Consider the following 12,537-nt stretch of genomic DNA (forward strand, 5'->3'; position numbering starts at 1 on the left):
GAAGATAAAATAAATTTGCCTGAAATTTAACTCTGTTTTGTTTTATTTAAACATTCCCCGTACTTTCTGATCATAGGATATATACATTGTGCATTCCTCTAATAATGTTTTATTCTGTGTTCTGTGTAGTTTTCGCCACCTAAATTTGTTATGCGAACCTTTGACCTAAGGCGGGTTTCATCTCCTCGATCCGGCGTAAACGCCAATTTATTCTCCGCTTATGTTGCGCGTGTATTTCTAATAATATTCATGTATGTTCCTATATTGAATGGACGGGTATGCAGGCGTAATTCAACTGCTTTTCCTAAGCAGTTGTCTACCTACATATATAGATATAATCTTATTAAGAAAAGTAAAATAATTTGTTATTTAATTAAACCCATATTTTCTTTTCTTTGCAGCGCGGTAGTCGGTATCACGCTCATCGTCACAACCAACGTTCGCAGTCCTTGAATCGCGGTCAAACGCTTTCACAAGCAGATGTAAGCGGAATGTGGTGACATCGGGGTGCCTCAGGTAAAGGTAATTATCCCGATGAGTTTTATTTTCACAATAGACACACGCAAATATTTATTCATCATAAGAAGATATGAAGAAGCATTTTAATTGGATAGGTTTTCCGATTTTTATTATGGCATATTTTGTACAAAACTTTCCAGTAAAAACTCATAAAATTTAAGGACATATAAAGTACGAACAAACGAGGTATCGAAGCGCCTGAGTCTTTTAACCGAATGCATTTATCTTTCTGTATATCTAAATTTGTAAGGGTTTCTCCTCCCCATCTTTTTCTGCAATCTGCATTTCTATAAAAGTTAATGAACGAAGCTGTGGTACTGTGATCCGACTTATACTGCTGAAGCGCATCGAGAGCTACAAAAAGTGTATGGAGATGCTGCTTTAAGTGAAACTACGTGCCGAGATTGGTTCCGTCACTTTAAACTCGGCGATTTTAATGTTGACGACCGTCAGCGTGAAGGAAGGCTAAAAACCTTCGAAGACGCTGAATTGGAGGCATGATATGGGAATAATTCAGAAACAGGGGACTTGGGTTCCTTATGAGTTAAAACCAAGGGGTGTTGAACGTCGTTTTTTCGCCTGTGAGCAACTGCTCCAGCGGCAAAAAAGGAGCGCCCGCCTTGTCTTTAAAGAAATATGAGCCGATGGCTCATCCAGCCCATAGGCTGCAATAACCTGTTGTTTTTAATGAAGGTGATGCCTGTTCTTGAATGGCTTCGCGTTGCTCTTCAGCCCAAATATGACCAAAAATTGATCTCATCACTGAGCACCATAAGTTGGCCTGAGTACGCTATGAACACTTTTCACAGAGCGTCGATTTTTCTAATACAATTGTACGATTTGTAAACCCTGTTGAGGCGTAGGTTAGGTTAGGTTAGGTTAGGTTAAATGGCTGCCCTAGCTAAAGGGCTCACTTGGACAAATGTTAAGAAATTCGTCCGTTGTGGTGCCATCATGGGAGAGGAGAAAGGAGATGGGAAGGAAGAAGGAGCCTTGGGATTAGATACGATGATGACCATACATTTTACGACGGCGCCGACGGGGGCTGATCTGCGTTCGTAGTTAGCCGTAACAAGCTACTAATGAACTTCACCAAATTTATGATACTTACGCCGGCTATATCCGCAGGCGTAGCGAAAAAGTGGGAGCCCAGATTTCTAAGCAGGGCAGCTGAGAAGAAGGTGTTGAGATGATTCCACCACGTCCTCCAGACAGTTTCTGCAGAACAGACTTGAGGTAATCCCAAGTCTTACGGCGTGAACACCTAACGGACAATGTCCGTAAGGATGCCCTCCAAATTTGAGAGCTTGGGCTTTGTTAGCCTTAGGAGATCCCTTGAGCGTCCCCAATCTACCCGTGGCCAGAAGGATCTCGCACCTTGCACGTTTGCGCACTAGCCCAGCGCTCGCTGAGTTGACTCGAGGCCCATCTTTCCAGGAGCAGACCACAGGTTCTCAGGGGAACCCCAATTCTCTCATTACGCGACGAAACCGTCTCCAAAGTTCCCTGTCTAGCCAGCTCATCAGCCCAGCAGTTTCCCTCTATGCCGCTGTGACCGGGAACCCAAATGAGCCTGATGATTAAGTATTCGGATGCAATCGAAAGAGAAGCCAGACATTCCCCGACTAATCCCGAACGCACAAAGAGCGAGCCCAAGACCCTAATTGCCGATTGGCTATCGGAGTAAATATTTACTTCCTTAACGGTAATTACCGAATTAAGCAACCAGTCCACCGCTTCCTTAATTGCGGATACCTCCGCTTGGAAAACACTACAGTGGTCCGGGAGCCTAAATTTAAGTTTGATGTTAGGCTCCTTACAGAATACTCCCCCACCAACCCTTCCGTCCAGCTTCGAGCCATCCGTCAACATGTTTGCCATGCCTTGCCGCCGAATGTTGCACCCCGCCCACTCATCCCTTGAGGGAATATGAGTAGAAAAAGTTCCGCTCGGACCTAGGGTGGGTGTACAGCGGTCCAGCACCGTAGGGATGAACTCAAAGTTTTTAAGAATGCTAGAGTGTCCGTAACTTAAGTCTAGCCTATGGCCCGAACACCTTAATCTGAGTGCGGCGCGTGCAGCGGTAGTTTTTCCTACAATGTCCACGGGCGTCCATTCAGCATAGCGTTAAGCGCTAGAGTAGGAGTGGTACGGAGAGCCCCACTGATTCCAATGAGGACAGACCTTTGTACCCTCTCCAGCTTCTTAACTGATACCATCCTTTCTAGCGAGTTCCACCAGACAAGGGCTCCGTATATGGAGGCGTAAGTCTTTCCATGATGAAATGCCAATGAATATTGAGAAAAAGTATGTATTTAGTTTGACAGCAATCGCGCGCGATCTGTTAAAAAGCCCTTTTGGAAAAAGTACCCCCAATCCCGCTAATGAAAATCTGCAACGATAACATAACTTAATAGTATTAGCGTAATTTGCATTGAAAAAGCGAAAAAGCCATTCAAACAGTACTAGAAAGAAATATAAAATTATAACTTATACAATTTCGTCAATAATTTTTTTTGCCAAACATCTTATCTTAAGGTGGATATTTTTACTAATGCTAAGTACACAGGAAATTTGTATGTTTTTTTTTTGTTTTTTTTTTGGTTTTAATTGGTTATTACTTTTACAGCTGCAGGAGGTCAGGGCGGTTGTGCGAGCTGTGCCATGGGTAACAAGTTGAGCTGCTCCTGTGCGCCATTGATGCGCAAAGCGTATCGTTACGAGGACTCACCATGGCAGACATCACGTCGTCGCGACGGGCATTTATTAAGGTAAGCTATGCAAAACAAATACGTAAAGCGTTAATTAAAATAATGTATATACAATACAATATCCAAAGCTTCCAAAGCTATGTATTTTGTTACTACTTTTTTTACATTTGAAAAGTAAAAAATATATAAATAATTTGTAAAACGAAAATTAATTTCCGTAATTTTTTCTTTCTTTTATCTCTTTTCTTTATGTCAATTTATTTTTCCTGTGGTTTCCTCTTCTCTTTACCAACGTCCACCGTTCCACAACCAACAAATCAACACCACCAATCGACCAAACAACAAACAAACCTTAACAAAAATATAACCGACTCAATTAAATTAATTAAAAACTTATAAAAAAAATAATATCCAATTAATTTTATGAATGAAACTACAATAACAAAACAAACTTGGTCTTCGAATCCAACAATTACACGAAAAAACTAACAAACAAAAATTTTCACCAAAATTTCCGAACTACCTAAAACAATTTAAAAAACTATTAAATTGATCGAATCAATCAAAAACCCAACAAACGTACAACAACAAAACATCCTGTCTTCCTTTCGAACTTTCGTACTTCGTTTTCGAATTTTATGTATATTTGTGAAAATTGCAAATTGCAATTATTGTGCGTTATTATATTCCATTCACACACACATATGTAATAATCTTAATAAATGCCTATATGATACCATACATACACATATTCAATGAATGTGGCTAACTTGCGCCAGTTCATTCAGGTTGTGGGCTGAGGTATTTCATGTTTCGGCAAGCGGCGCCGGCACCGTTAAATGGCAGCAAGTATCTGAAGATTTGGTTCCTGTTAACATAACCTGCATCCAGGATTCACCGGAATGCGTTTTTCATATAACGGCCTACAACAGTCAGGTTGATAAAATATTGGACGTTCGACTCGTACAGCCAGGTAAGTGAGATTGATTTTATTCCTTATTAACATTTAGAATTAACATTTAGTTTTTTTTTGTTTTTGTTTTTGTCGGGACAACTAGCAAGTGCAGCACTCAGACATTAATTAAGTCCAGTGTACTACACTTGGATTCCCTTTTCATTTTCTTTAAATCTACCCGATCTCCGAAGAAATCTGAGTAGATCTTGTGGTGCCAAGGAGCCAAGGTGGACGCTTCTTAACACATCAGTGCCAAAGACATCAAACCTGATTCGAGCGAAGGCGGGGCAGACACACAGAAAGTGGTCCGCCGTCTCATCCTCCTCTTCACAAGCTAGGCAGAGTATACTGTCTGAAATGCCCAACCTTTCCATGTGCTTCGCCCACAGAAAGTGGCCCGTCATCAGTCCAACCAGCCGTCTGCACTCCATCCTGCTTAATGGCAGAAGGGTTTGCGATAGTCGATCGGACATGACAGGTAACATCAGTTTAGTCCATCTGCAGCCTCTCTCAGCCTGCCAAGTTCACTTGTGGGGTGCCATTTGCTAACCGTGGCTTTGATGGCCGCAGAAGGGAGTGGCAAAATGGGTTTTGGGCCAAAAAAGTTGTCTAAGGCCAACTTCCATCTTAGCTAAGGAGTCAGAGGTCTCGTTTCCCACCAAACCCACGTGTCCCGGGACCCATGTTAGCATCAGGCTATTATATCTACCGACATTGTTCAGCCTGGATTTACAGGACTTGACTACCCCTGATGTGGTTGGAGGGCTGTCTAAGGCCATAAGCGCAGCTTGGCCGTCGCTGCAGACACATATAGATCTGCCTCTCCATCGTTTTTCCACAACAAAGTTCATCGCTTCTGGAATTGCAAACACCTCCGCTTGAAACACAGATGCATGCATTCCAAGAGCAAAGTGCAGTTTTGTCCCACTGGATTCCACGTAGACCCCAGAGCCGGAGCCATGCTCGGTTCTGCAGCCATCCGTAAAAATGCGAAAACAGTGTTTGCCGGGCTCATTTTCTGAGTCTTCCCACAACTGAGCCTCTGGTAGCACTACACTGTATATCTTTTCAAGTACGACTCTTGATGGCATGGAGAGAATCGCTGGATCGATGTGCATGCCTTCTCTGTCTTCCAATGCCGGACAAGGGCCGTACCAGTTCCTATTGTGTTTCAGTCTGCAGATGGCCTTCAAGGCCTCTCCTTGGATATGCATAAATGTTGATTGATAATACATACATTAGAAAAAATATGCTATATTTCTCTTATTTGTTGCAAAGGTGGCATAAACCAAGCATTGCTTTTTTTTTAAATTGCTGTATAAAATTTCATGGTGACATCTTTAAACAGTATATCATTAGAATTTAAAATCTTTCTTTCTCTATTTTTTTATTTTTTTGGGCTATGACGTTCTTACAGTAAATCAGCAATATAAGAGAAGGAACGCCACAGAATTTCGTTAATAAAAACTGGAGCAAGGTTCCTTTTCCACCTGACCTTTCCAACGCAAAACAAGCCCTCCTCTTCCTCTGCTTTCACTGTCTGTACTGCGTCGAGTACTTTCATAGCTGCAGCATTAGGACCCATTCGGAAGACATGACCTAACCATTGGAGCTACTTGATCTTTATACTCTGCACCAAGTCTATGCCTCTGTAACGCTCCTGCAGCTCATTATTCCATGTGATACTCATCGGCGCCAACATGTAAAGGTCCAAAAATTCTCTGAGGAATCTTTTTCTTCAACATTCCACGGGACTTCTCATCGAATGTTGCTAACACACAAGTTTCTGCCAGACAAAAAGAAGGCGATGATGGGTGATATACGGTTCCCTAGACAAAGCTAGTTTACGACTAGTCTAGGGCTAGTCTGACGATTGCATGATAGTGGCGTTGGGCAATGACATTGATGACCTCTGTGCCAAAGTGAACGATTACCTCACCGATCTTTCTTTCTTGCCTTTTGACTGCGAGGAATCTACAACGTTCCCCCACAAAGTCCACGGCGACCCTCTTTACCACCTGGACAAAGAAGGTCAAACTGCAACTCAAGCTAAAAGTCGATGACACACCCATTCAGACTGTTAACAATTCCAAAATTTTCGGTGTAACCTTCGACAGTTTGCTGTCCTTCTCTGCGCACACAACTGCAATCGCCACTAAAGTGCAAAATCGCAACTAAGTCTTGCACTTGGGGCAAGGAAAAAGAAATGTTGCTATCGACATTTAAGGCAATTGGCCGGCTGGTTCTTAACTATGCTGCGCCTGTCTGAGCGCCTGTCTGACACGCTGTGAATAAAGCTCCAGACTTGCCAAAACACTGCAGTTCGGACAGCGACGAATTGCTTTCTGATGTCCCCTTTTAACCACCTTCAGAACGAGGCATAGATGCTACCTGTACAGGAGCACAACAAACTGCTCAGCAAACAGTTTTTTCTTCGGTGCTACTGTAGGTTTCACCCATGGAAACACCTGCTTCATCCAGAGCCGGCTCCCAGGCACGTCAGCGGACACCTCCTCAATTACGTCGACGAGATCCAGGACAAAACGAGCAGACAACTGCAGGATTAGACAGGGCTTAGACAGAAAATAAACGGCATTCATCCGGAGTCCATTACCACGTTCTTAAGCTCCCGACCACCGAATGCCGTAATCGGAATTCAAAGACCACCTACAGCAGCTGAAGAGCTCCAGCTTCCCCTTGTGACCAGCGTAAGATTGGCACAATTACGTTCCGGATATTGTAGCAGGTTAAACTCCTACTTATCCAGAATTGACCCCGACATACCAAGCATATGTCCTGTATGTGAAGACACCCCGTACGACACACAGCAAGGCGTTGCTGGAAGACTTATAAAGTGTTAGTGTTGTTCGTCGAGAAATGAATTTACAACTTAATTGCCTACTTAGCACTTGTTGGAAAAAGAGATTCTCCGTTGGATTTCAAGTCTTATGTTATTATTGGAGTTAATGGTTCCTGTGTAAACGCAGTATTTTACTATTTCAAAGCCTTCACTGTCAAGAGTGGCATTGGCGCCGATGTACGAGTTCGTCACCAGACCTCCAAGCTTTGCTTCTTTATCTAGTTTACAAAAGGCAGAACAAACAGCGCGGTTGTAAAGGTTGATAATGTCGATAAAATCTTACATCATCTTATGTTAAGAAATGATGCACAATTGTTTTCACCATCGAGTAGTCACACGACGTAGAGTCATCCCGTTTGAGACTTGGTTAGGAAGGAACAGTACCAGTGTTCAACAATGCTATTTTGTATAGCCGTATTAGTATTGCGGGGCTACCAAATGCAAACATATTGGCATATTGCTGCTATTTAATGCGAACTCAAATCGGTGAGGTAATGGTGTGTGCCGATTTTCCTTTTAAGGGAATTTCCCAAGACTGATCAGTTTTCCAGGACCAATTAGTTGGCCGGTGCATGGTTTCAGTATTAGAAGCTTTTTTAAAGACCAATTCCACAATATTTAGAAAACTAGACAGCGTTAGCTGGCACAGATTGCAGGTTCATACTTCTTACGGATTGGGCAGAGCACACATAAATTCCAATCGATAGTTATGCATTCTTCCGACCATATTTTGCATAGAAGCCGATGCATGCACCCAATCAGCTCCTCGCCGCCATGTTTTAATAGCTCAGCCCGCAGTCTGTCGGCGCCCGCGGCTTTGTTGTGCTTTAGTCGCGTTATCACTATTCGCACCTCGCCATGGTCAGGTAGCGGAACGACAATCTCATCAGGGTCAGAATTTTTACATTCTTTGTGATATCTATTGTTGTCGCTAGTCAGAAAGATCAAGAAGTGTTCCTTCCATACCTGAAGTATGCTCTGGGTGCCTGCCACCAGATCGCCTTTTTTGTTCTTACAGTAAAATGCTCCGGTCTTGAGACCTTCTGTTAGCCGCTAAACTTTCAGGTAGAATTTTCGGGCGCATATTTGCCGATATTCTTCATAATGCAGCTGTAGAGGACGTTGCAGTAACTTCACCTTTACTGACTACACCAAACACAAAACAGTCAAAAAACGTGTGGCGCCTTTAAGTTAGCGTGTAGTGAGATCTGCTGTAATGTACATAGCATGAGACAGGATTAATCAATTACTCACGGAAGAAGACATTCAGAACTTCAATCTTCCCCCAACAATAACAAATTTATTTAAAAGGTAGAATAGTACATTATTTAGTAAATTTTTGCGGTTATAAGTTTTTATTAAAAATAATAGTAATAACCGCATGCCTGTTTATATTTCTACAAATAATTATCTTAAACATTTTCAGGCACGCGCATTGGACAAGCATCAGAATGCTTTGTGTACTGGAAGGATCCGATGACCAATGATACATGGGGGCTCAATTTCACTTCACCTATTGATGCAAAACAATTTCGAGAATGTTGTGTAAGTATTCTCATGCGGATTAGCAAGGCCGACAGCTAAAACCAAAGCGAATTGTATTTCAAATGAATACAGAATTATTCGAGTCGCTTGCATCAGCACAGGTCTGCACGCGTATACGTATGTAAAGGTGTATGCATTCCCTGCAGGCAAGACTACTAGTTTTGAATGAATTTGCACCAATTTGCTTTGCAGTTTAATGCCTGCAACTGGTATTTTCAACATGGCGATGTTTTACCTAAATGTTGGTTGTAAGTCTGTGTATCTTCAGCATACCAGCTAAAGAACTATTACTCTTAAGCCAGTAACTGAACCAGTCCAGTGTAGACCAAAATAGGAAATCACTAATTTTGGTCAGGTTGAAGAAGTAAATAGAAATTGATAAAGGAATGTTCCAAAAACACTTTTTTGTTACCATTTAAATATGATATCAAATTGTATCCTTTTTTTTAATTTCTTGCTATTTTACTTTTAAAATTTACATATATAGGTACATTTAGAATTTTTTGTTTAATCTACAACTAAATGTAACAAATTATTAAATATTATTATTTACAAGCATAACAGCTTAAAACAGCTAGAAATTTGTTTTGCATGGAACGGGAAGTTGGCATATTGAAACTGGTACAATTTTAGTCACTCTCGAACTAGTTTCACCTCTACTATCCAATACCAGTTTATGAATTAGAATTTTTGCCAATTGGTTCTGATTTTCTGTGCAGGGTTTTCATTCACCTATACTTGTATATGTGTGTGTGCTTGTGCTTATGCAGAAGAGCGACAGCAGCTGTCCAAAATGCTGATGATGTTTGCTTTGCTTTTACGTGCGTCCGACAAGGTTCAGTGCAAAATTAAAAAATGCAAAATTAAAAAAAGATATGTAAATTTTAAAAATAAGTACTAAAAATTAAACAAATGGAAACTATGCAAAATTAATGCGGATGAGCGTTTAAATTTGTAATTTTTTTTTTTCAAACATTAGTAATTATGAATTGGAAGTTTTAAAAAATTCATTCAAAAGGGCTCATTGACAAGTGGCTTGCTTTAAACTATTTTAAATATAATATATGCCCGTTATGAAAAATATTTTACTAACTAATTTAACAGCTAATTTAATGGCAGTTACTCGTAATATTGAATTGTTCATTGAATCACTGTCATTTCTTTGAAGTATTTGTAATATTCTATTTATTATATATGCGTATAAAAAAGCTTATTTCCTCTAAAAATTTATCGAAATCATGATTCATGCTATAGTCGTTGCTGTGCCCTTTCATGTATTCCTTCAAATCCATTAATTTAGTTTGGCATTGCGAAAATTTCGATATCTTCATATCAACTCATCACCCATGCCGCATATTGTTGGCATTGTAATACTGTGGAACACCTTTCTTAGGACCTCTCTGCAAAGTTGTGTGGTAGAAATTTTCAACATTTCATCACCATTAAAAACGATCTTATAAATCGTATACCTCGTTTGATTGTTAAGAGATATAACGCTACGATTCTTCTAGGGCAAACGGCGGCTATTTATTCATGGCCCAAAACTTCAATATTTAAATGAATCGATTCAAAAGTGTTTGTGTAATACAGGGTCCATATAGTTTTGCTCCCACGAGAAATCTTGGAAAAATGTCAGATTTGTGGCTTGAATTACCTTGGCTATGTTGCAAACTTACTTCCAAAGTCAATGTCATGCAGCCAAAGCAGTGCGTTTATCGAAAATAAGTCAAAAAAGTTATCTCTTCTGACGAAGCGTTTTTTCATGCCAGCAGCTATGTTAATAAGCAAAACTGCCACACCTTGGGAACATGCAAATGCATCTTCAGAGAGTGACAGCGCGGTGCGGATTTTGGAGCGGTGATTCCATTGGCTAATTTTGCTTTGAAGTGCTGTTGGAAACGCAATTTGCATCTCGTTGGTGAGCTCAAAGTGGCATGAAAAGTTATTTGTTTTTGTGCTTGAGGACTGAAGAAGTCCATGTCTTTGGTTTCTGCAGAATGACGAGCAATGCCATGCGGCCATAATCGATAATTTGCGCGTCAAGTTAGCTAATCGAAGCTGCGATTTGACACCGTTAGACTTTTTTTGTGGGAAGTTGAGAGGAGCCGACGTTATACGAACAATCGTTTTACGATTGAGACCCTTAAGGTGAGCTAGACACGTTCATAAGTAGAGCTAGAAAACGTCCCCACGTTCTTGGAAAACTTTATTACTAGAGTGATCTACTGCGAAAGCAACAACAATGAAGTAGTTTTTCATAAATAATGGAAATATTGGCTCTTTCGTATAAATCAATATTGATTTTTGTTCACTTCTTAAGATTTTCAAAAATAAATCCCTAATGCCCCACCCTATTCATATTTATGGCAGTAAAGCTACAATAGGGATAATTAAATTTTTTTGTTTGATTAGAAATAGGCTGTATACTTTGATGGAATACCATTTACTATTCAATTCTATTGCAAGTGGTCAATTTCCATCATCCGGCTTGATCGACTGAAGGGCCGATTGTGAATGCAATGCGTGTGGGAAAAACTTTTCTCTTGATTAGAATGCATCAGTCTGCTAGATCAATCCTTATGGCCTTAGAATAATAAATGAGAGGCTGGAGTGTAGGTGTCTATAGTGACTCTCAACTACTTCTACACAACTTAATTATGTGCCGAGACATATCGTAGCTGGACAATTATAAGTGCACCGGGCCTTTCACTATCACTATTCATTCAGTGACAGTTCTAAAGAAGTAGTGGTCGTGCAAATCTCGATTTAGTGCATTATGCTCAAGACTGAGCCATATGATGATTTCGTCCTAGTCAAACTTGTCGGTCCACAATTAGTTAGCAGATACGTCTTTGAAACCGGGGGTTTTGCAAAAGACGTACTTCACAATAAATATATTCGAAAAGGGTAAAACTATTTTGCTTGCAGTAATGGTAATTGTGCATGCGCCAAAAATAATAAAAAAAAATGTTTCGTTTTTGGCGCCAAACCAGTCAACAGATCATTTACCAACATTTTCATGCAAAGTTTTGCTATAACCCATATAAGAAAGATTTAGTGACTAAGCTAATTTCTGTGGCATGCGTTGCTCGAAACGATGGCGTAATATCATCAAGGAAAATCGCTTTGATATTCTGAACGAGAAAGCCACTGTTTATTTCAATTATGTAATGCTCTGATTTAGGTAGTAGGTTTACAATGAGCTTAGTCTTAGGTAGGTAGGGTGGCTGTCGCAACGACACACTTAGACCTGTCGTAGATCCATTGTGATACCACTGTAACTTATCTTTACCCTGTGGGTGCCTTTTTAAACCATCTGGAAGCTTTAATAAACGAGCAAAGCTTGGTTAGTTTGAGATGCGCTGTGCACGCTAAGAGTGCGAAGCCCCCTTCTGGCTAAGCCTTCACACTGACATAAAAGGTGTCTCTGACTGTTTCCTCTTCTTTTGTGTTAAAACAGCTTCTGTAGAAATCGTAGTATGGGAGTCCTAACTTTCTGGCGTGGTTGCCTACTTAACCACGACCAGTTAATACGCCTATCATGTACCAGGAATGCAGGGGAATTTTTCTAAAATTGAAGAGTCCCCTCTACGGTTCGTCCTGAGTAGATCAATTTCTCTTAAACTGAGAGCTGTGTTAGCAGCTGTTTGCTCACCGAATTGCTGTATTGGTAATAGGTTGAGCATAATATTTAGTGCCTCTATGAGTGTAGTTCTATGGGCCCCGCAGATGCAAGGACTGGTCACTCCTTTTACATGTACCATGGTATTTTTAATATATTTCTTATTTAAAGCCGGCCACTATACTAGTATACCTGTTGTTAGGATTTGTCTTACTATCGCTGTGTAAAGCCAATGTACGATAGCCAACTTAGTCCTATTAACTTTTTACGAGAGTAGAGTGCTATTGTCGCTCTTTTTACTCCCTCTTCGACATTTGACTTCCAT

At 40.6% G+C, this 12,537-nt stretch overlaps 2 protein-coding genes across 2 annotated transcripts in view; both read left to right on the forward strand.

Annotated features, from left to right (window-relative positions):
* The window catches only part of LOC128859971 (uncharacterized), a 57,452-nt gene extending 54,214 nt beyond the window's left edge, over window positions 1-3,238 (forward strand). The window contains exons 2-3 of the mRNA XM_054097153.1: window positions 402-522; window positions 3,149-3,238. Coding sequence (XP_053953128.1) covers window positions 402-500 — 99 coding nt within the window. The 3' untranslated portion in view covers window positions 501-522; window positions 3,149-3,238. The remainder of the gene's footprint in view (window positions 1-401; window positions 523-3,148) is intronic.
* LOC128861884 (protein still life, isoform SIF type 1-like) overlaps window positions 3,074-12,537 on the forward strand; it is a 97,708-nt gene continuing 88,244 nt past the window's right edge. The window contains exons 1-4 of the mRNA XM_054100260.1: window positions 3,074-3,095; window positions 3,149-3,290; window positions 4,010-4,203; window positions 8,472-8,590. Of these exons, the coding sequence (XP_053956235.1) occupies window positions 3,074-3,095; window positions 3,149-3,290; window positions 4,010-4,203; window positions 8,472-8,590 (477 nt within the window). The remainder of the gene's footprint in view (window positions 3,096-3,148; window positions 3,291-4,009; window positions 4,204-8,471; window positions 8,591-12,537) is intronic.

The sequence above is a fragment of the Anastrepha ludens genome, chromosome 4 (genome assembly GCF_028408465.1).
Source record: "Anastrepha ludens isolate Willacy chromosome 4, idAnaLude1.1, whole genome shotgun sequence".
Taxonomy (NCBI): Eukaryota; Metazoa; Arthropoda; class Insecta; order Diptera; family Tephritidae; genus Anastrepha; species Anastrepha ludens.